This window comes from Mya arenaria, chromosome 6, assembly GCF_026914265.1.
Source record: "Mya arenaria isolate MELC-2E11 chromosome 6, ASM2691426v1".
NCBI classification, from domain to species: domain Eukaryota; kingdom Metazoa; phylum Mollusca; class Bivalvia; order Myida; family Myidae; genus Mya; species Mya arenaria.
The window spans coordinates 7,640,787-7,664,036 of record NC_069127.1 but is presented as its reverse complement, the minus strand read 5'-3'; the positions used below and the strand labels follow the sequence as shown (position 1 = coordinate 7,664,036).

General features: G+C 33.8%; 1 protein-coding gene across 2 annotated transcripts in view; it reads right to left on the bottom strand.

Moving 5' to 3' along the window:
• The window catches only part of LOC128239045 (adhesion G protein-coupled receptor L3-like), a 76,816-nt gene extending 58,543 nt beyond the window's left edge, over positions 1-18,273 (bottom strand). The window contains exons 1-23 of one of the 2 annotated variants that reach the window (XM_052955476.1): positions 18,141-18,249; positions 14,832-14,918; positions 13,674-13,821; positions 13,395-13,567; positions 12,880-13,002; positions 8,773-8,931; positions 8,563-8,643; positions 7,739-7,837; positions 7,459-7,547; positions 5,956-6,138; positions 5,769-5,840; positions 5,044-5,155; positions 4,673-4,765; positions 4,166-4,247; positions 3,789-3,885; positions 3,175-3,218; positions 2,208-2,340; positions 1,882-1,985; positions 1,594-1,696; positions 1,205-1,355; positions 701-770; positions 542-608; positions 117-202 (exon numbers count right to left, since the gene is read on the bottom strand). In XM_052955476.1, coding sequence (XP_052811436.1) covers positions 117-202; positions 542-608; positions 701-770; positions 1,205-1,355; positions 1,594-1,696; positions 1,882-1,985; positions 2,208-2,340; positions 3,175-3,218; positions 3,789-3,885; positions 4,166-4,247; positions 4,673-4,765; positions 5,044-5,155; positions 5,769-5,840; positions 5,956-6,138; positions 7,459-7,547; positions 7,739-7,837; positions 8,563-8,643; positions 8,773-8,931; positions 12,880-13,002; positions 13,395-13,567; positions 13,674-13,821; positions 14,832-14,918; positions 18,141-18,207 — 2,423 coding nt within the window. In that variant the 5' untranslated portion in view covers positions 18,208-18,249. Of the gene's footprint in view, positions 1-116; positions 203-541; positions 609-700; positions 771-1,204; positions 1,356-1,593; positions 1,697-1,881; positions 1,986-2,207; positions 2,341-3,174; positions 3,219-3,788; positions 3,886-4,165; positions 4,248-4,672; positions 4,766-5,043; positions 5,156-5,768; positions 5,841-5,955; positions 6,139-7,458; positions 7,548-7,738; positions 7,838-8,562; positions 8,644-8,772; positions 8,932-12,879; positions 13,003-13,394; positions 13,568-13,673; positions 13,822-14,831; positions 14,919-18,140 lie in introns of both variants that reach the window. The other variant, XM_052955477.1, reaches the window with a different exon arrangement.
• Between the last annotated feature and the right edge of the window lie 4,977 nt (positions 18,274-23,250).

The following is a 23,250-nucleotide window of genomic DNA, read 5'->3' as shown; positions in this document are numbered from 1 at the left end:
GGTAAGGCTTTCTTTGTATGATGGAAAATGATTGAGTTTTGAAATGGCCATAACCATAGTTTTTTAGACGTGTGAAAGTCATAACCGTAAGGCAGCTATAGAGAAAAGAGACTTTCTTGATCTTGTCAGCATCTCCTCGTTTTGACATAGCAGAAGTCCCAAACAGCCTCTTGATGACAGCGACTGTGATGATGGTGTTCGTCTTTAAAAGTAAAAAACACAGAAACACAAGAATAAAACCAACAACACATAAAGCATGAACAACAACAACAACAACAACAACATACACATTTCAGAAAAAGCAGTACTGTGTAAATATCATTCATAACAAGAAAACAACATTTTAGGAGCTTGTGATTGATTCCTCTTAGGGTTTTTACGCGAACAGACTTTACCACGTACTCTTACATTAAAGTGCTTATAAAGTTATTTACGCAACAACAAGAGCTTAGAGAGAATTGTTTATCACATACTGTGTTGTAAGAATTGTTTGGATTACAATCAAGATTGTTCTCAAGAAATTTTAAAGGAAATAACTTACAAATACGATTGCCAAAGCCGGTCCAGCAAAAGCCCAGAAAAGTCCCGAATCAATACTCAGCCAACAACTAGAAAAAAAGAAATAAAAAATGAAGCCTTCTTAAAACTCAAAACAACCAATTGTAACAAAACAGAGCTTCATTAATTGATTGGAACTTACAATTTGTCATTTCCGTAACCTTTCAGTTTAGATGTTGCAGCAGAAATTATGACAACGATCAGTGGAATTCCTGAAAATATTCAGCCTCTTAAATGTTGAAATACTGATGCTTGCTAACCAACCAAATACATGGTTGGCATCAATTAACAGCAATTATAACAAGGTGTTTTCACTCTTTTCACTAACAGGGGTTCGCGATCATATACTTAAGGAACTTAATCAAGTTAAGGAATAAATGTCGTTTATGCTTATTTTAAATTAAATACAGACTTATTTTATTAGACTCACAAACTTTATCTACAATTTATTTTGGTCATCTTATTTACATACTCTTATAGAAATACGGCATTCTTTTAAATGATATCTGTAAAGTGAATCCCAAAGCATAACAATTCAAAATCATGGTTTAATATATTATTATGGTTTAACCTTATTAAATGGGGTTTTAAATGTATTTCCTTTTAGAATACCATATTGCATATAAATCGACGTTGTATTAAATACCGTAGGAAACTCCAAGCAATGCATGTAGACCGTCCCTTTTGTCAAGGGGTCTGAGCACCATTTGTGCAATAACACATCCTTCCGATAGCATCAAGAAAAAAGCAGTCAAAAATATGTAGTGGAGCAGAACAGCAATGGATGTGCACACGGCCTGTATGATATGTAAGACACACACATGTACAGAAAATCATCGAATAAAATGCTGTATTCATGTTTTCAGTCATAAAAACACACTTACAAATGTGTTCTCAAAGTTTGTAGCAAGTGACAAATGCATAACTCATCAATGTTAACATTATCAGTACGAAAAGAATATACAGTCAATGTTTTCAAACCATTTATACTGGCCATTAAAAATTGAAATGCTTCGATTCTTGGCACGTAATTACATGCTGTGAAGTGTTGTTCACCCCTGCCAGAAACAGGACGTAAGCCACAACTAGAACCGTACACAGGTTGACAAGCAAAACTGATCTCTTCGAACGTACAGCCCTGAAAGGAAGGATTTAGATCTCAATTATATCTTTTGAGACATGATGTCCACCTTTTTCATTAAATTAATCGCTAAATCCTTTATTGGAAGTATTGTAATTTTATGTCCTCGTTGTCAAACCAATCATGTACTCAACATTGACTCCACCAACTCACATATTTTGTATATAAAATATACAATTTACCTCCAGAAGTACACATAGGTCGTGATGGTAAGAAACAAGCCAATTATAGATATACTGCATCCCACAATTGACAAAACTCCAAGGCGGCGATGGTGAACAGTTTCCTAAATAGTCAAGGAAATGCATATATTCCTCAGAAATTAAATAGGTAGTTTTTTCAAAAAAATAAATAAAAAAACTGATATTATGAAGCTTTTCTGCACGGATAATTCATTTGATAATGCAGGTAAATTTCCGCATGCAAAATACGGGTTTTACTGGTGGTTTTTAGGTATACATGTACAACACATTTAAGTAATAAAGGAGAATAAGAATTCTATCACGACCGTTTCAGAGGTACTGGCGGGGCTCATAAGAACAGCAAAGTTTGTCAGGTGGTCACACTGGCAGGACACGGTTCCCTTTTCTCTGTCAAATTGTTCCAAACTGCATCCATCAGTTGACCAAAGGCCTTTCCCGCTACAACAGACCCAAAACAGTCAGGTTGTATATTATACGAAATGACTCAAGGCAGGATAACAATTTGATACAACTGTTTACTCAAAAATCTTGATAATCAATAGTAAGCGGGGAATGCCACACATCATAACTTTTGAAAACTCTATTCATCAATTAACGTTGAGGTACAGTTATTGTAAGGGTATACCGTATATCATTGCTCTAAATGGTACAAAGGAAGATTTGACCAGAGTTTAGACTTCAAATCCAAGTGAAAACACGTTTGGGTAATATGAATACGAGTATGCGTGTCAAATATCTCATACTATCAATCAAAGAAATGTATTTTTTTCTTAGAAATATGTTTAACAAAAAATATATATATAAATGATGGCTTAAATTAACTTCCTTCCAATAAAAATGCAAATCATTCTTGAAATAAAAACAAAAGTCAAATGGAAACAAAACATAATTAGTTTTCATGATGTAGAGCATTTGGTAACCTTTCATCAATCGTATTCTATAACAATATTACGTTTTAGTGCAATGCGTTTAAAACTAATATATTTTCTGCTCTCAAAATAAGCATGAACTTGTAACCTATAATGATCTTACTAACGTTAACATATACATGTTTTGCATAAAAAACGATTTCTCAACCTTCACCATATTGAGCAAAATATATGCACTATTAAATTGTCTTCTAAAGAACAAAAAAATCATGGTTGATCAAATATGTACATAAAACATTCATTTTTGTATATGATTATATGCTTTAAGCTCTTTGATGTATACTTGTTTACTCATAAATAAAATATTATCGAATTTTAGATCCGCAAGTATGTTAGAATATACCTTTTTGTTTCCCAAAAGGAACATGACGGATCTGTTAGATTTCTCTGAAAGAATAAAGCAAATAAAAAGTATATAAATTTATTTCCGTGCATAATATTGGATCGATCATAAATTTTTATCATAAAACGGGTGACACCTAACGTCTCAATTAAACAAACTCTTACACAAATATCAAAATATCATTCTAAATATACGTTGGGCTGCCTTGGAAAGGTCAGTGGAAAAAGCTACAGGGACACGCCCAGTTGTATTACAGTAAAACCCCATGTTTAACGGCAAACGGCTAGGGCATAGAGACACTGGACGAGAGACATAAACATACACACAACATAAAGTAACATCACACGCATAAAGAAGTTGTATCAATAATTGCCAAGGTTACCGCCTTTGAACTGTCAGTGAAACAAGAACTCTTTGGGGATATAGACTAAAACAAATTGTATAAAGTGATAAGGCAACTACAAGAACTTAACAACTAAGTGAAAATGAGCATAGCTATATAATTATTAAAAGGCGCAAAGATGTAAAACAAAACACCGCACAAGAAATAAACGGACAGAGATTACAGAAGTATGAAAATCGAATGTCAGATATGTATTTAAACAGTTACATACATCAAATACATGGAAGATTATCCTGACGTTCTCAGTCTTGTTTTGATGTCCGTGAAAACTAAAGGACAAGACTGGACCGTTGATTGAACTGTCTAACCTGGCAATCAAAACAACCAAGAACTTTTAATAATTCGGTAAATTATATATTTTAAATCATGCAATAAAATTGCTAAGGATGGTTTTGAGCGTAGCTGTTATTCAAAGCAAGCTCAGTTTTGTCGTTGTGCACATTTTATTTGCTAAACATTTTCTTCTTAAAATATAGCTACGTATGGATATCACTCAATGCTAAATACCATTTCTTTGATTATGTTGTACATTTTGTCGATACGTACATTATGCAAACAGAACGTTAAGAGAACAGAAATTATACGTACGAGTCGATAGTTTTCGAAGTGGTAGACAACATTCCGGACATGTTTTTAAACAAGCCGCCACTAAATACTTTTTTACCTTTTTCTGTTTAACAAAAATATACTTTTCAGAACTTGAACATTTGCAGCGACATTCCTAACAAACAAATCGGGCTGAACCATTTAAACTTAAGAACAGAAAACATCAGAATCGATATTTACAGAAAAACAAAGTGCGTTCGATATCACATAATATATTATATTTTGACAATTTTCAGAAAATATATCTGAGTGGCAATTAAATTACACTTATCAAAAATGAACGGTATTGCCTTAAGACAACAGTATTTCGTTTTAATAGTAAACACAATGTACGAGCATGTAATCAAATTAACATTCTTTCAGAGGAATTACCATAAATCTTTAACAGAGTCATAAAACTTTCTAAAATTGAATTTAAAATTAATTTCTGTTGCACAGATTCTATCAGTTTTACGTCTTACTTATAACTATGTTAAAAAGCACGATTACCTTGCCCACAGCCGACGACGATCTGATCGGTCGTACCGGCAGCAGACGGAAAACTTATGTTTACACATTTGTCAACATGCCCTATTTCTATAACTAAAATATTTGAAATATAAAATGATAAGGTTTAACACGCTTACATGATGCAAAAGAGATATGTTCAAAAAAACTAACAGAACTAAGGAAAACGCTCTTACACTAATTCTGATTGGAAATTTAGAAACATAATAACGATCGTTCAAGCTATTTTTGTGATATATTTCTTTATTTCTTTTTTACTGTTTCAGGTCCATTATTTTGATTTTGTAAACAAAAAAACTGCCTATGTTTTATTTAATCATAACACAATTCCTAAATACTAAAGAAACACTTACATATGTTCGGCTTGTCGAATGTCTTGTTCAGATCTCCGCTAGAGTTAGAGTTCACAACTTTCGTTATAAACCGGTCGATTGTGTTTATTACTGCGTCGGCACCAACTCCTTTCTGTTGTTCAGAAATAATTCGAACACGAACCGTAAGTTATATTTGCAACACAATGGCAATCCGTATTCATATATCAGTCAAGCTTTATATATTATATTACTATAACTATAGAGAATGATCATTGCTTAAGGTAAGGTGCGTCTCAGAAATTAGATAACATTTTTCGTCGTTGTAAAATTGTAAATATAGATATATATATTAAGTATAAGCTTTAACATTCTGACAAGTTAGCTCAGTTAGTATCGCATCCAGCTAATACACCGATACACATACGAAATCTTTCTTTACATGTTTACTGTTTTCTTTCTAGTGATATATATTTATATTAAGTTATTCAGTTTTTCAGAACAAATGTGGAAATATTATATGTTGACCATTTTATATCTTCCGCAGTTAGATTTCTAAACAGACGGTTACCTTTATTACAGTCCAAAGGTAGCTTATCACATTGGCCATTATTTGTTTTGAGTAAATAAAGGAATTAATGAACATCAGTGTGTAACTTTATATAAAATGCTATCATCGTGAAACAATGAAATAAGAGAAAGAAAGATATCGGTATAAAAATAACATTTCTCAGATACGATTTCTAACAAAAATAAAACATACATACGTCGTTAATTAAACTTTTCCATGACGATGTCGAATTTCCATTCAGTAAATTATTCGCAACTTCGAAGAAACTCTGAAACAGAGAAAATATGATCGAAAAGGGTACAAACACACACATTTGTGATTGTTTTGAGGTAAAAATGAAGTTCATATTGGTTTATATTTCACTCACAATGAAAAGCACATACGTCAGTGTCGATTTCGATTGTAGCAGAATTGATTTCGATGTCTTCAATGACTTTATCAAGGATCTGATTAACATTCTGTAGATCGCCCGCTGTTAGTAAATTCTCGCTACCAATTGTCAAGCTATTCGTTTCCTGCTTTAACTTCGACAAAGCCTCTGTAGAATTGAGGGAGCCATTAAACACCTACAAATTAAAAAGTACAGTAGGCATAAATACAATAAAGCACAGCTCAATTAGCTTATTTGGACAAAACAGTGTGGATGTTTGGTCGAAGTATATGCTGTATTACCGTTGGGTACTATGTCTCTTTAAACATTTAAACTCACGAATACTTTGATGTGGTTTACACAAATGTAACCTAATACGACTGAACAACTTACTCATACACGTTGTTCTTGGCAAACTGACTTATCTCAGAAAGACAGAATCGCATAATGAAGAATACTTTTTGTACGAACTGTACATGTGTTTCATTTATGTAACATGTTTTATTCACTGCGAATAGAAAAGGTAAAAATAATCGATGTAGTCAAATTTGATACTTTGACAGGAACCAAAACACAGAAGTTGTTTATCAGCAGTTTTTATGTCCACTTATAATATTCTCAATACACGTTTGGGACCCAAACCAGTCACCTCCAATTAAATTAAACGGCCTTTATATATAAGTTTTACTTAAGTCTTTATTGTTTTCAAGTTGATGCTGGTTCCGGTGAGGCTTGTATTTTAAATTTTGTTATTATTGATTAATTATTGATAAGTGGACACGTATGATGTTATGTGTGTATATGAACTTAAGTTCAAACTCCGAGTGAAATCGTGTACCAGTGAACTCGTGTTTCACTTACCGGTCCAAAGCGGTTCTTCCTTCCTTTTTAATAAGCTATTTTGATGAGTGTGTGGTATGTTTACATGGTTTGTGTCTCTCATTAAGTGTCGTTAGCATCCTTATGCTTGGCCTCTTAACATGGTTTATATCTGTTGTGTTGACTTTAGGTATTGGCTAGGTAGTTTTCATTGTATTGTTAATTCCCGCTACTTCCCCCAGCGCGACAAAGTTGATTTTTCGATGCCAAAAAAGGAATTTACCCTCACCGGATGGTTGGGTTAAAGCCAAAAAGGTACTTTAACGCCAAAATGTTTCGAGAGCCGCGATTAATGAGATTATGATTGTCCTACAGCGCCGATATTTTGTAAAGAATAAAAGCCGCCTCTCCTGGCCGAGGCTTAATCAGCTACCGATTACATAATTAAATCGTTATCCAAGGGAGCCTCATGCTGTCTTTGCGACGGGCACGCACAATCGGATCTTAATTTAAAAACTGTCAATTTTTCTAAGTGTAATCTTTAACTCCATCGGTTAACATTTTATTAAATTGTATAATTGACAAAATACGATATAATACATATATATTCATAACTAATTATGATCCTTAACATGTTTGATGAGTTTATATGAATACAAAAATATATTAATATTCTATAATGAATAGTCCGATTTACCTTAGCATATAAATCCTGTATTGCCCTCCTTGTGCAATTGTCAACTCGGTTCAGATAAACGCCATTTTGACAACGACGATATATATCGCCTAGAATACAAATACTATTTTGTCTTATTGCAACGAGAAGTAGAAACAAACAAGATGTTTAGATATGCATGCGATACTCTTTGTAAAGCAACTTTACCAATTGTTTTCTGATCAATGATACAGAATCGAGAGTTTAGAGCCGTTTTCATCTTAAAGTAATCCCCATCACTAATTCCAGAATGACACTGTACCTTGGTATCCTTTAGGGCATCTATGTCGAGATATCTGCCCATCAAGAGCTTCTGGCCATTCCTCGCCATTTTCTGTGATTGCCATGCATTTGATTGGCCCTGAATAAATCGTTTAGAAATGCTGTTTAAAAGTAGTTCATGATTTATTGATGACGATTGTAGATAAGCTTGTCTAAAATATTCAAGTCCAGGTTTGGTTTAAACTTTATCAATTGTAACATTTACTGAAGCCAAAATTAAAAGACCAAATGAAAAGAATATTTAAATTCAAAAACCGACCAAAACAACAACATGTCATTTTTTTGTATAAAAACAAATAACATTCAGGTGTAGGTTTGGTTTAAACATGGAGCTGATTTTGAATTTACGAACAACATATCGGCAAAAACACTATCAACTGAGTTACAGTTTGAGCACACAAACACGTTTACCAGTTTCAGCGGGCGCTGTGTTCGTTGTAAGATCTTTATAATCATTTGTAACGTTCACTAAACCGATTTCTTCTTCGTTACCGTGCGAAGAATTAAAGAAGGACTGTACAAAGTAAGACAATTCTGTTAAGTTAACATCGCTCTTATTGATTATTAAAATATTACTTCAAGAATGAAACGCGCCTCTTTGGCAAGAAGCCCGAATTAAAAGGAAAATTGAACATCTGAATACAAAAACAACAACATTCAAAGTCTTATTTCTATAAAAAATAATATTCAAGTGCAGGTTTGGTTTAAACATGGCGCTGGTTTTGGATGTGTGACTACGAACAACATATCATCGGCAAAAACGCTATCAATTGAGTTATAGTTTGTGCATATAAAATTATTAACCTGTTTGAGGGGGCGTTGTGTCCGTGGTTAGTTTTTCATTACCATTTGTAACGTTCACTGACCAGTTTTCTTCTTCGTTACCTTGCGAATTAAAGAAAGATTGTGCAAAGTAACACATTTCTGTTAAGTTAACATCGACATTATTGTTAATAAATTATGTATACAAAAATGAAACGCGCCTTATAATAAAACATGATTGAATGAACGTACCTTCATAAGTGCAAGTGGCATTCTCCCAGGCATCGTCATCAAGACAATCCAATACCATAGAACTAGCAACAAACCCGTTTTCACAAGTAATAACTGCATATTCACCACAGCCTAAGTAGTTTCCATTCATTATGTTAAAGAAGTTGTCAGGACCACACGCTGTAAACAGATAAAAAATGCAGTTATTAATATTGATTTAATTGCAACGTAACTTCAATGCAAAGATATCAAAATATACCCAACGGCATATTCAGGTACCTCGTTGCTTAGAAATCTAGCAGTAGAGTAGGTGTTGAGAGTTTTATGGTAATGAAAACAGTATGTTAACGAGAATTTAAACGAATCATGAAATTGTTGCTATGTTAGTTTTAAATATAGTGTGCCTTTGTGTGATATCAATCAGAAACTTGTAACATCCGGGGGGTTTTCTAATTTATAAAATTAAAAAATAATTACTGGGAAAATTACTTCTACATACATCTAATAGCATGCCAGAATAAAACGTTTGGCTTCCTTTTGGATACTGAGCTTGTTTCTGTAATTATTCACATAGGTTTTCATAGAGCCCCTTAATCATATGTTATACATCAAGCAGGATAACCAAATGTTTATTGAATACAAGGAAGGCTTGGTAACCAAGGGTTGGTTGTAGACAAAATGTGTTTGTAAAAGCTCAGAGTTTGCCCTGGTAGAACCTGTCTGTTGTTTTTTTGCATAATGAGTGGGCTTGACGGAAACCACAAGTGGGAGTATTGAGCTCTTGAAATCCTCTATGTAATAATAAATGTATATAATGGGCTTTATTCCAATACTATAGAGGATTGTTGACTATCTCGGAGAAGCAATCGTTAGACTTCTACAGACTTACACTCGATACAGTTATTAGCTTTCCGCTGAATGTGCATACATGGAATTCAAAGAAATGGTATACATGTATTTTGGCTAAGCACTATATGAGCTTAAGAATTGGCAACTGGATTTTTTTCATGGGATAAGAAGTGAATAACGAATTAAACTGTTCTGTGATTTTAAAAATGTTATGACCTTTTTAAATGAAATCCAGTCAAACATAATAAAGTAATATATATCACAGTCGATATTGGTTAAATTTCAATCTTGAATTAAAATTATTATTATTATTATTAATTATTTTGAACTTCATTTTGGTTTGCTTAGTGTTGTATATCATTATGAAGTGCAATATAAAACGAGATACATATTTTAAAATTAAACAGTTACTATGTGAACAGATTGTTTTGACAACCGCCTTTAGTAACAAGTATTGGAATCACTGGGATTTTTCCTAGTTGCTTTCATTAAAGCTTTGAATGTTTTCTACAGCTTATGTAAGCAAACTAATTAAATACAGGCAAATTCGTTGAATTGATATCCCCCCTGATTTGGCAAAGCTCATTGGAAATGAAAAGTAGTTGGAATATTATCATATTAACATGTAATATGACTGCAGACAGATGGACTGTTATGGACATTGGATATGAGTTTGAACAGTGTGTGTATACCACGTGATAAATTGCTACACTCTTTTTTGGTTTATGTCATTGAACTATGCTTTTTTAATTGAGTACTGCATTATTTGGTAAATGTTTAAAAACATTTGTGAAAAAATAACAAATTCACATGCCGACCTTGAAATAATCTTGACCTTTGTTACCTTAGTGTGCAATATATTAGAATGATTGACATCTGTACATAATTACTACAAACATTGAGTCATTATACATGTCTGTGTTAGATAGTTATAATACAAATAGTAAGACTAGTCATGGGCTCTAAAATGGAGGCAATTTTGGCTTTAGTCTTGATTACCATTGGTAGCCTGCATGGTGCCAGCTGTCCATCCTCGCTTAAAATAAACTTTAGACATCCCCGACACAAATATACCAACAAACGCTCTGGACAAAAAAAAATGCACACTTATACCTCTAGGGGAAGTACTGAATTTTGATCGTTATTTAAGCTTCATTTCTGTTTTTCAAAGAAAGATCACGACCATTAAACGGACAGATTTCGAAAATCGGAATGGTACTGTGTAAGAACCCTTTTATTGGAGACCGGCTACGATTTCGTTTCAATATTGTGCGAACTGTGGTGCCCGAATCGGACTTGTGCATTTTGAGATCTGCTAGCATTTCAAGAACACTTCGTTGCTTACACAAACCGTAACATTCTCGCGCCTGCAAATATAACTGTTATGAAAGATACTTACGCCGGATCACAACAAAACTAATAAGCACTTCTTAAAAAAGGATATAAGCACATAGTTATAATAAAAGTGGTGGTGCTGTTACTCTAGTGATGACGATATAGAGTAGTGGTGGCCCTGTTATTTTGCCCAAAGTAACACAAAGGTTTAGACTGGTAACAATTATATTTAAAACGTGTTCATAGGAGCTGTTTGTCTTAGTGAAAGTCATGCACCTATTTATGCCCGTTGCATTTCTGGCATGCTGTCAGATTTATTAAGTTGTCAGGATTTTTCTTAAATGTAGTGTTTTGCATTATGATATACATGAAGTTTAGTATCTGAAAATGAAAACAAAATGTTGACTTTGTATAACTAACCAAAACACAGATAAGCCTTATAATTGTTTGGATAGTACAAAAAGCAAAAGCGCAAACTTTGATTCGTCAATTATACCTGTGTCTTCCAGGGCGTGCTTTATATTGTTTGGTCAGTCAGAGAAAAGGTCTTGAAACTGTTTTCCTTTTATCAGTTTAACAGAAAAGGGCATTTTTTTCTACCTCTGAAAATCCCAATTTATTATGTACATACAGTTAAAAGGCGTTATATGTTCGGTGTTGACATTTTGCTTTCATTTTCAGATACTAAACTTGATTACTTGGCAATACAGCGCATTGAAGAAATCTTGACAGGCATTCAAAGACGAGTGTGTGCTTTTTCATTATAGGATAGGTAGCCATATTAGAAAAATAATATATTTTAATGAACTTGGTGGCATTCCACAAATGCTACGGGCAGTTATCGGTGCATGTCCTTCGCTACAGCATACAGCTCAAATAAATACTATTCTAACAAAAGATACGCGTTAAAAGTCAAACTCTTTATGCTAGCAGATTTTAAGTTATGCACAAGTCCGATTCAGGGGAAAAGCTAATGGTATCACTGTGACAGTGCGGCCAATATTGAAACGAAATTGTAGCCAACCTGCATTAAAAGTGTTCTCAAACAGAACCACATTTTCGATATGTCAGTTTAATAAAATTATCAAATTAAATATCATTCATAGTCACGTTCAAATAATAATCTTGTTCATAAACACAAGGCACAGCTGCGCCACGGAAATGTCGACAGCTCTCTTTCTTTGCACTACCGTTAAGTGGTGGAGCTTAGGTTTAGTTGCCGTGATGAAAAACACAATGTATAGCTAAATAAATATTGGAAAGTTAGCCCGAAGACTATGACAATAAATTATATGTTCATAAACCTGCTTTAAAACGTCATATAGTTTTACACAAAATGATACTAGCTGAATTTGGTAGTCATATACAAACAGAACCTATAATGTAATATGCGCCAGGTGCAGGGCTCTTTCAACGACAGTCGGTTTAAACAATATTTAGCTAGCTACTCCACCTACTGAACTTATATGTCAACTTGTTAGCAATATCGTAAACTACAACAGTTAAACCATACTTTTCCATTTCAATCATCGGCATGTGATAGTTATGCAGTGTCCTTTTCAAGCATATACTTAACAGATATTTTTACGATATTTTACAACCACAAACACTGTTCGCAGTTCTAAGCAGCTACTTAGTACAAACATGGCAACCCTTTACTCTACCATCGAGTGACCCGCATCCCATTTTGATTCATGTTTTTATATTGATCATGTGTATGCTTAAAGTCGCAACAGTCACAGTTCCAAACAATGAATGATTTCAAACAGTGCTACCATGATGAACTGCACTGTAACACAAATATCATCTTTTTGCAATCTCAATATCAAATTTAAATGCTCTTGAAATTCAACGCTTCTAAGATTTCACAATGGCATAATATATATTGAATACATTACAACTAAATGCGTTTTGTGAAAACAAATATATGTGAAAAGTGCTTACCTAAATCCAACAAATTGTCTTCGTTGCATTCCGGATGGCCTAAAAGACACGCGTACTGCCGCCGAGATCTATTTCCTTTCACACCAACATAATCTCTCCAATCAGCTTCACGGCAGATGGCATCTTAAAAACCAGAATAAAAGTGTTTATTGACCAGCGATTATGCGTTTCGCGTTAAAAAGAGTCGTTCCATTAAACAATTAATAATGGGAACAGGTTGTTTCACGTTTGCTTTAAATGGCTATTGTTGTATTCAAAAGTACGTACAACATTATTTTCCATCACAAATGGCCCTTATTATTCTTTTCCTTTTAGTATATTCTTCAGCAGAAATTTTTGAAATAATGCCTGAAAACTATATTCAAACAAAATATAATATTGCTGCATTACGCATTATACGTGTGTAAATATCAATTCATGTAAAATATGAGGTATCTACGATCAATTCAGTTCAATTAAATGTACGACATGTGATGAGAATTGAAGTATTGGGAATCACCAGAAAAGAGAATCACCTGTAGCACACAGAACTCCTACATCCTCATAGTGTTCACAGTTGGTACGCCCCAATTTATTATGAGCACAGTCAGCAATGTTTGACTCATTTCCTAGGCAGCGAACATCGTCTAGCCAGATGGGTCCATTGCCTTCCCCGTAATAACCTCCCGATATAACAATAGCATCAGTTCTAAAACAAAGAATGTAGAATTGTACATGTCGGTAAATATAACCATATTTAAAATATTTACACTTTAAAAATAAAAGTATCTAATCGATCAATTAAAGATTCTTACACATTTATGTGCAGCATTCTGCACACAACCGATGCGGCATTTGTGTCGAAGGAGTCATCACATATTGTTCCCCAGCGTCCATTTACGTACACTTCGACACGACCTTCATCAGTTGTGCGTCCATCAATAAGCCGCACTTTCGTATCCTCTGAAGGTATGTATAATGTAAGTGCATATATTTACTAAATACCGATAATTCGATATCGACTCATTAAAGTTCTTAAAAACAATTCAATTATAAAATAAAAAAGAATGAAATCACCGCCATTCCAAAACTTTTGTGTAATCTGCCTCGTTTTCACCAAGTCTATTCAGTGAAAAATCCGAAAAGTATCTTAAATGAATACTTGTTGGACCAAATCACTTTGTAAATGACTTATGTTTGTGCCATTCAGATTGTTTCTCAAAGCTAGAAGAAAGAAATGAAATTTTAAAACGTTTTTAGTTTATTCTTTCCCCGCACGCTTTGTTTTGTCAAAGGCCTTAAAAAGAAACAAACCTTATTTGGCCTTTGTAATAAAATAAGAACGTTTGTAAGACCGGGGGCCGTATTCAATAAGCAAGTAATATTGAACTAAAATATTTAAGATTAGAAACTTAGTGTTTTGATTGGCCTGTATATTTGCTGACCAATAGGCGGACTGGAAATCACTGAGGCATGTCTAAGGACAAGGATAAGACCAGTATTGAATACTGGCCCTGTTTCTTATCTTAATTTTAAGTTCAATCTTAGTTGCAGATCCATGTCCATCAACTTGTTTACTTACTACAGACCTTACTCCAAAAGATGGTGTGAATCGCAAAATAAATAATGGTTGACCATCGGAAATCGTTTTGAAGGTTTTTCTAACGTTCTTAACCTATTGGGTTTAATCTACTTTGTTTCATCTTGATGTTTGATTTCATTCATATTAGACAACATTACCTCTAGCCGCGACTGGATAATGCAACATTAGAGATGTGTAACGATAAAAAAACGAATCCGTTGTAAGTTTTGTTCACAATGCATACATCCTGAAATCGGCATTAGTGAAAAAAACACCATAGTACAGTAATATTACATGCTTGTTTCGGAAGGAATAATAACTACAATTTCAAAGTACTCACTACCAACATACCTAAAACACATGCATTGACAACATTATTTAACCGATGTACCTGATAATTTTGGCTCTAAAGTTGACATAGAATCTCCAGAACGATCAACTTCGTCATTTCCATCTTGCCCTATTGCGACTGATATCCCTGTATTCACAAATAAGCTTTTTTGTACAAATGTATATGCTTCGCTCAGTTTTTTAATTCTTGGACAAACTATGAATCTGACAGCAAATACAATACGACAGGTTAAAAGATACTTTACAGGTTGAATATTTGAGCGTAATAGCTTAAATAGAATACAATAACATTTTTAATCACTCCAGCAAAATTGAAGGGAATTATCGATGCACTCTCCGTGAATTGAATAACATATTATGATTTAAGAGGATGTTCCATGTGTAATGTTATCAAACATATTCAATTTGGATACTTGAACACTTGCACTTTATTTATTATAACTGTTATTAACAAACAATTGCAACGATGGGAGAAAAATACAGAGATAACTTAATAACGATAAAAAGGACATAATGCCATAGTTGTGAGTTTTACAACGAATGTCGCATATTTCAGTATACATGTAAACATGTATTTGCTTTTTAATAAGCTGTTTTGATTTAAAGGATAAAATGTAGCGCATTGCCTGTTTAACCCAAACATTTTCTGAATGGTTACTATATGCGACACAATTTGATTGGCGATGTTTGGCACGTCTAACCTGTTATGAAATTTATTAAGATTTAATATTTCACCAACATTGAACGTATAAGAAAGGACCAAATTCATTATTAAAATAATTTGAACTATAGTATGTCTGTCCTCGTTTGTTAATAAGTTTGGCCGGTGTCAATTATATTTAAACGGTGTTATTTTGATACGAAACATCTTAATTGCCCCGGAAATTGAAGAAATTATCCCAATGAGCTCCTTATAACCGACCAGTTTATACAACGAAATTCCCTTTCTCATCAACACTTATGCATATAGTTACTGCTAAGTAGCTCTCTGGACCCGCTTATCTCGACAGTTCTTTCGCCGCCGTGTTAAATACTAACGTACTTTGATCATCATTAATTGTTCTATAATTGAAGCTCCAAAATGTCCTCAATAAAATCATAATGTTCTTTTCAGTAATGAAGCCAGCACGGTACGTTGCAATTGCACTTCGTTTTTGCTTTATTGTACAAATTACGTATTATGTTTCCATTCACACTGTGTGACATTAAAATTTACAAAAACAGTAAAACTGCAATCTCTCAAGAACGCCGCGGTCCGAGCTAAAACCTCGAGGGAACCGATGTATCGAACGAACCAAGTTTCAATTTCCCATTCTGTTATGAAATGTCTTTCAGAGTATTTTAAGTTTGTCAAACCGAATGTTTCGTTTGACACCGATTAAATATTGCGTTGTGGAAATCGCTCATATGTTCAAAAACTGTCGTATACTAATGGAACGAGAGGACCATAATGGCCCTAAAACGCTCACCTACGAAAAGGACCACAACTCTGTGATAAAGCATTAATAAAAATGTTGCAATTTAAACATATCTTTACTCATGATGATGCCTTGTTTTATATTTGTAAAGGGTCATGCAATGAAGCTACATGTAGAGTTTTATTGAATTTGGCCTGGTAGTTTCAGAGATTTTTTTAAAGCAAAACAGTAAGCCGGCCATTTTGTTGTTGCTGTTGTTGTTAATCAATTGTGACCCCTTGTTGTATTTTTGTAGAGGGTCACCCAAGGAAGCTTCCTGTAATGTGTCATTGAATTTGGAGTGGTAGTTTCAGAGGAGATGGGTTTTTTAAGCAAAACAGAAAGTCAGCCATTTTGTTGTTGTTGCTGTTGATCAATTGTGACCCCTTGTTGTAATTTTGTAGAGGGTCATCCAAGAAAGCTGCCTGTAAAGTTCTATTGAATTTGGAGTGGTAGTTTCAGATGATGTGGGTTTTTTAAAGCAAAACAGGAAGTCAGCCATTTTGTTGTTGTTGCTGTTGATCAATTGTGACCCCTTGTAGTATTTTTGATGAGGGTCACCCAAGGAAGCTGCCTGTAAAGTTCATTGAATTTGGAGATGTAAGTTTAGAGGAGATTTCTTTAAAGCAAAACATAAAGTTGGCCATTTTGTTGTTGTTGTTGTTAATGTTGTTGTTGATCAATCGTAACCCCTTGTTATATTTTTGAGGATGGGTCACCTAAAGAAGCTTCCTGTTAAATGTCATTGAATTTGGACTGGTAATTTCAGAGGAGATGTTTTTTAAAGCAAAACAGGAAGTAGGCCATTTTGTTGTTGTTGTTGCTGCTGCTGATCAATCGTAAGCCCCTTGTTGTATTTTGTAGAGGGTCACCCAATGAAGCTTCCTGTAAAGTTTTTATTGAATTAGGCTATGTAGTTTCAGAGGAGATGTGTTTTAGGCAATTGTTGATGGACGGACGGACTGAAAGACGGACGGACGGACGGACTGACGGACGGACGGCGGACAAAGACCGATCACAATAGCTCATCTTGAGGTCTTCGTGCTAAAATTGGGGAAAAAACAATAAATGAATAAATAGTAAAGAATATTTTTACTCATTTACATTTCTCACAATTACCTTCGCGTCATCAACTTCTTATGATTATCTTTTCAAATGCCCTTATCAACTATTAGTGGTCATGCGAAAACAGTGATAAACGGTTATTTACACCGTCTCAAATTTCCTTTGTACTGTCATTGCAATTTTTTTCAAGTTGAGGAAATTTTAACACCTAGCATTTGTTGCTTATTTTTGAACACGCGTTCGGGATAAGTGTGAAATTATGACCTCGAGGGAGCCATAAGCTTTAATGCGTGATTTGTGTATTTGGGACCGGCTATTTTGCTCGACTCCTCAACTTATTTAGGTTTCGATGCAGCGTCAGTATATTTTATATGAAAATGGAAGGAAAAATGTTCGGGACTCAGTTTTGACCTCGAGGGAACGCAAGTTTTTGAACAATCGCCTGTTCGAAGACCGCAGAACCCCGTTGACTCGAGCACCATGGTACCGGCGAAAATACCTCGAGCCTCGAAAAATTCGAGCCAAGCGGGATTGTTTTCTTTCAGTATAAAGAAATCGGTCCTTTACATCGAGTTCGAGCCAACGATGACAGAGGCATCAGGGTTCGACCTTATGTAATTGGTATAAATGTAAAGGTAAGGAAAATATCCCTTACAAAATGATAGTATTTCTTATATTTGATACAGGATGCAAGGGCAATGCAGGGTTAGCACCATTTTGGGTATACATCCCCCTACCCCCGCATAATCCTATTACAGCAAACATATTTAAACGTTAAGCGATATAAAATGTGCATACAATTGTAAAACAATATATAAAACTTTTACCAATAATCGAAGAAGTAATCAAATAGTCCGTTATAACAAAAACCAAAATTGTGCTCGTATAAAACATATTCGTGAAAACAACAACGACAGGAATTGAATCAATTTTCCGTGTGACTCATTTGATAGCAGTTTCAAACGACTATCAATAAGGAAATACTTTTAAAAGCTTGAGCACTTCAATATCCTTTCATTGTTGTCTATACTTTATCATATTATGTTAAGTGTAAGAGCTTGTAAAAACAACAGGCACTCTAGCGAAAAATCATGACACATATGTAAATAGTAAGCATCGACAGGGTTACTATTTTTAGAACAGACCGACCCAATTGAAATGAAAACGAGGCTCTACCTGTAAATATCAATCACTCATTATTGAAATCGCCATTTTTAATAAAGATGGAGAACTACCTACAAATTGATTTAGAAACTTCCCATTACCTAACTTGTAAGCAACTATCTCACAATGAAAGTGTAAGCGGTCAAAAGGCAACATTATTTTCATGCATGTTTGCTGTAATCAGCACGGAAATACAGAAAAACGGGGCCAGTATTTTACGCAGATTACATAGAGACAGAGTAGAAAAAACGAAACCCGGCAGTGTTGTACTTTTTCGGATCTTATCGTTTTGACATTTCGGAATGGTCTTATCTAATTTGAAATACTTAACAATCGACAATTTCTTTCAACTGTATAAGTATAGATTAATAGATAGATTTGTTCATGCATATAAAGTTCATAGTTACAAACAAAATAGCACATGCAGTTATATCAGAGACTGTTTAACAAAGAATTAGGGGTAATATCTATACTTAATCACACCAACGAAGAAAGAAATACCAATACGTTACTGAAAGGCTCAAGTATGTGTGACATTTATATCACAGGATAATCCATTAAAGTTTTTCAAATTATTTGCAATAGGGTCCTTATAAAAACAATAGATGTCAAAATCTCATATGTTGGCTGTTTAAGTTAGGATTTTTTTACAAATAAATAACATACTATGACAAGCTAAAGAATATTTTAGTGAACGAGATTAAAATCCCTCTTTACATACCACAGACTTGAAAAAAAACTTGACACTATATATGACAAAAAGATCTGAGAAATACTAGGCAAGCTAATAATCTAAAAATCAAATAAACCGAATCACCATTAATACAATATAAAATCTGCCAATACCGCACACTTCATACTAACAATGAGATGTGATTTCACTTTTTTAAAGCATACTCTTCTTTTACTTTTTTAATTGTATTGAAAGACTGTTCTAGTCCCGGGTTGCTTGATAAAAGAAAATATTTGAAGAAATAAGGTCAGCATGCAGCATCTTAAAATTGCCAGCATTATGTCAACTGTTGCCATTTAAGTATGATTGTCATTTATTATTAAAAAAAACACTATATGGTTAACTCTTGATTGTTTAATCCTATTCTCTATATTAAGGCATCCAAGATTACTAAAATCGGAGACTTTCACGGAATTTCTACAATTATAGCCATCGATTAATCTGAAAACTTTGTTCTGAGTGACCTGTAATCTATTCCTTAATTGTTTTGAGTTACCACTTTACCAAGATGAAGATGCATAGTCGAAATGACATTGTATTAAGGAATTACTTAACATTTTTCTTAGCGTTATATCTAAAAAACGGTCAATATGAACATTGCAATCTAGAAATTACTTTCAACAGCAACAAGCCGGGCAATCGACAATTTCTTTCAACTGTATAAGTATAGATTGATAGATAGATTTGTTCATGCATATAAATTTCATAGTTACAAACAAAATATCACATGCAGTTATATCAGAGACTGTTTAACAAAGAATAAGGGGTAATATATATACTTAATCACAACAACGAAGAAAGAAATACCAATACGTTACTGAAAGGCTCAAGTATGTGTGACATTTATATCACAGGATAATCCATTAAAGTTTTTCAAATTATTTGCAATGGGGTCCTTATGAAAACAATAGATGTCAAGATCTCATATGTTGGCTGTTTAAATTAGAATTTTTTTTACAAATAAATAACATACTATGACAAGCTAAAGAATATTTTAGTGAACGAGATTAAAATCCCTCTTTACAGTTATTATACCACAGACTGGAAAAAAACTATACTATAAATGACAAAAAGATCTGAGAAATACTAGGCAAGCTAAAATCTAAAAAAAAACAAAAACGAAACATCATTTATACAATATAAAATCTGCCAATACCGCACACTTCATACTAACAATGAGATGTGATTTTACTTTTTTTTTTTAAAGTATACCCTTCGTTTACTTTTTTAATTGTATTGAAAGACTGTTCTAGAGTCCCGGGTTGCTTGATAAAAGAAAGTATTTGAAGAAATAAGGTCAGCATGCAGCACCTTAAAATTGCCAGCATTATGTCAACTGTTGCCATGTAAGTATGATTGTCATTTATTATTAAAAAAATATCTATATGGTTTACTCTTGATTGTTTAATCCTATTCTCTATATTAAGTCATCCAAGATTACTAAAATCGGAGACTTTCACGGAATTTCTACAATAATAGCAATCGATTAATCTGAAAACTTTTTTCTGAGTGACCTGTAATCTATTCCTTAATTGTTTTGAGTTACCACTTTACCAAGATGAAGATGCATAGTCGAAATGACATTGTATTAAGGAATAACTTAACATTTTTCTTAGCGTTATATCTAAAAAACGGTCAATATGAACATTGCAATCTAGAAATTACTTTACTGACAATAGTGTTAACAAAAGATGTAGGCAGATAGATCATTGTCCAGCATAGTGATAATTAACAGATTTTGAGGTTATATTATTTGTCATTGCAATGTAAATGCTTCAATATTGTTTACTATCCACTTACTACTGTTTTCATGTTATTTACCAAGTAGATTACTTATAAGATAAGAATCTTTGTGTGAAAGGAAAGCACTATCATATACTATTAATTTACATTTTCGCTTATGCTTATACTCATATCATTGACATAGCATAACAAAGCAGGGGTCCGAGTATGCTCCCTTGCGGAACGCCTCATGAGATGTTTATGAATTCAGACGTTGTGTTTTTAACATAAAAGTGATAGCTTGTTTACGACCAGATAAATACGACGGAAACTACTCAATTGAATTCACAACCATTTCTGTTAACTTCTGACATAGAATCTACGATATCAAATGCCTTTTGCAGATCCAACATAATCATCCTTGTATACAGAAATTTAGATTTTTTGGTTAATATGGTCCGTCAGATGAATGACGCAGGAGTTAGTTGAAAGTTTACGTCTTAAACCACTTTGAAGTTCGTACATTACTCCTTGTTTGACAAGAAACGATACCAGTTGGTTGTTTACAACTCTTTCCAAAAATGAAACTATACATAGTATCCTTACAGGTCGTTAGTTTGCTACATCAAAGCTATTGTTTTTGTTAAACAATGGTTTAACTTTCGCCTTTTTGAGTTCGCAATGTATAAGTGAAAGAGCTGTTTACCAGACATGTTGCATGTTTCTTTAAAAGAGGGGCAGCATCTTTTTAAAACAATGTGCTTGATTGTTATCTTATCCCGTGATTTTGAAAACGTTTAAACTGTTCTTTTTAAATGTATTCTGCACTGACAGTATGTTGTCTAAATGTAACAGAGTCAATTTTTCAACAAAAAATAAGGCTACGGAAGTAAACAAGGTGTTAAAATGATTTGCAATCTACCATGGTTCAAAGAAAAAATACATTTCCAACAGGTAAACAATTGTTTCACTGGATTTGCATTATTTTGAATACTTAATTGGTATCATCAATATAACCACAACATTGAATATATGTCCAGGTTTCACAAATATCACAGTTGACATCTTTACTACGGGCAGTTTTACCTTTTCCACGTACGGAACAAGTAAATCTGGGTTCTACCTTACTTCATTTTTGACGACCCCGAATTATCAGCATCCAAATACCCTGATCCGCACTTCAAAGCTGAGCAACTGGAATGTGACTAATAGCTTCTATCTGCATCATTGCAGAAGTTAAAATCAACAGCAACCAGCCGGGCAAACAGACAGGTGGTAGACTCACGGTCACTTCCTATGATCAGCGTGCTCCACAAGATCGCTTCATGCACCACGCAGCCTTCCACAACCATCAGAAAGAGCTAGCAGACTGCATGCCAAGATATGGATTTTTCTGTTTTCATGAACAAGAAGCCTTAATGGAAGAAGATTCCATTATTTGGACAGATGATAGTTTTGTTCAAGGGTAACTTGTTGAAATTGCTACTTTATTTTGTCAGGATGATTCTGTACTAGACAATTTCACAGTCTCGATGAGCTGGAAAAAAGAACTAGGGAACACAATCAGTTTTTGTTATGGCAAGATTTACGCAAGGTGAAATTTACTGCTTCAATGTTTGAAAAGGCTGCAATTGTTCACTTGTTGCAATTTTAAAGCAAATGCTTTATTCTGATGTATGTAATGTTGCCATGTGGGTATAAACACGAATACAATGTCATTAATGCTTCAAGGCGATTCATAAGAAATAAAGAAAATGATATTGTTGCGGAGAAAAAGGGACCTAGTGGTGTGCAAAGACTATCAAGGCATTGGCGCGAGTGTTAATGGATTCGTCAATGACTTGAAGATTGGCGAATACGTGTCGCTTTTATCTTTAATAATGTTTTCCTTATTTGTTCCCAGTTTTAGTACAATGATGCTTTTTATTATGAAACTCTAAGGAAGACTGTGTGGAATGTTTATAGTTTCAAACAATGACTGCATCGTATCTTTGAAAAGTTTTTGCATTAGGTGCTCTGAATTTTATCCCTCCGTTTGCAGATAGAGTTGGGATCTCTAATCATAGAAGTAATTGGGGTTTACCTATACGTTTATTATTATTTGTTTTATTGAGCTGCTTACGAAGAAAGTGAAGCGTGGGATGACACCAGCCATCCGGACATCATATGTTGCATCCTTTTATGGGTACACTGACAGAAGACTCGAAAACTGATATAATGCACACATATACATCTACAATTTATTATGTCACGCGTCACATAAATTAAGACATCATACATGAACACTAACTTTGTCTGTCGATACTAGTCTAAGTTAT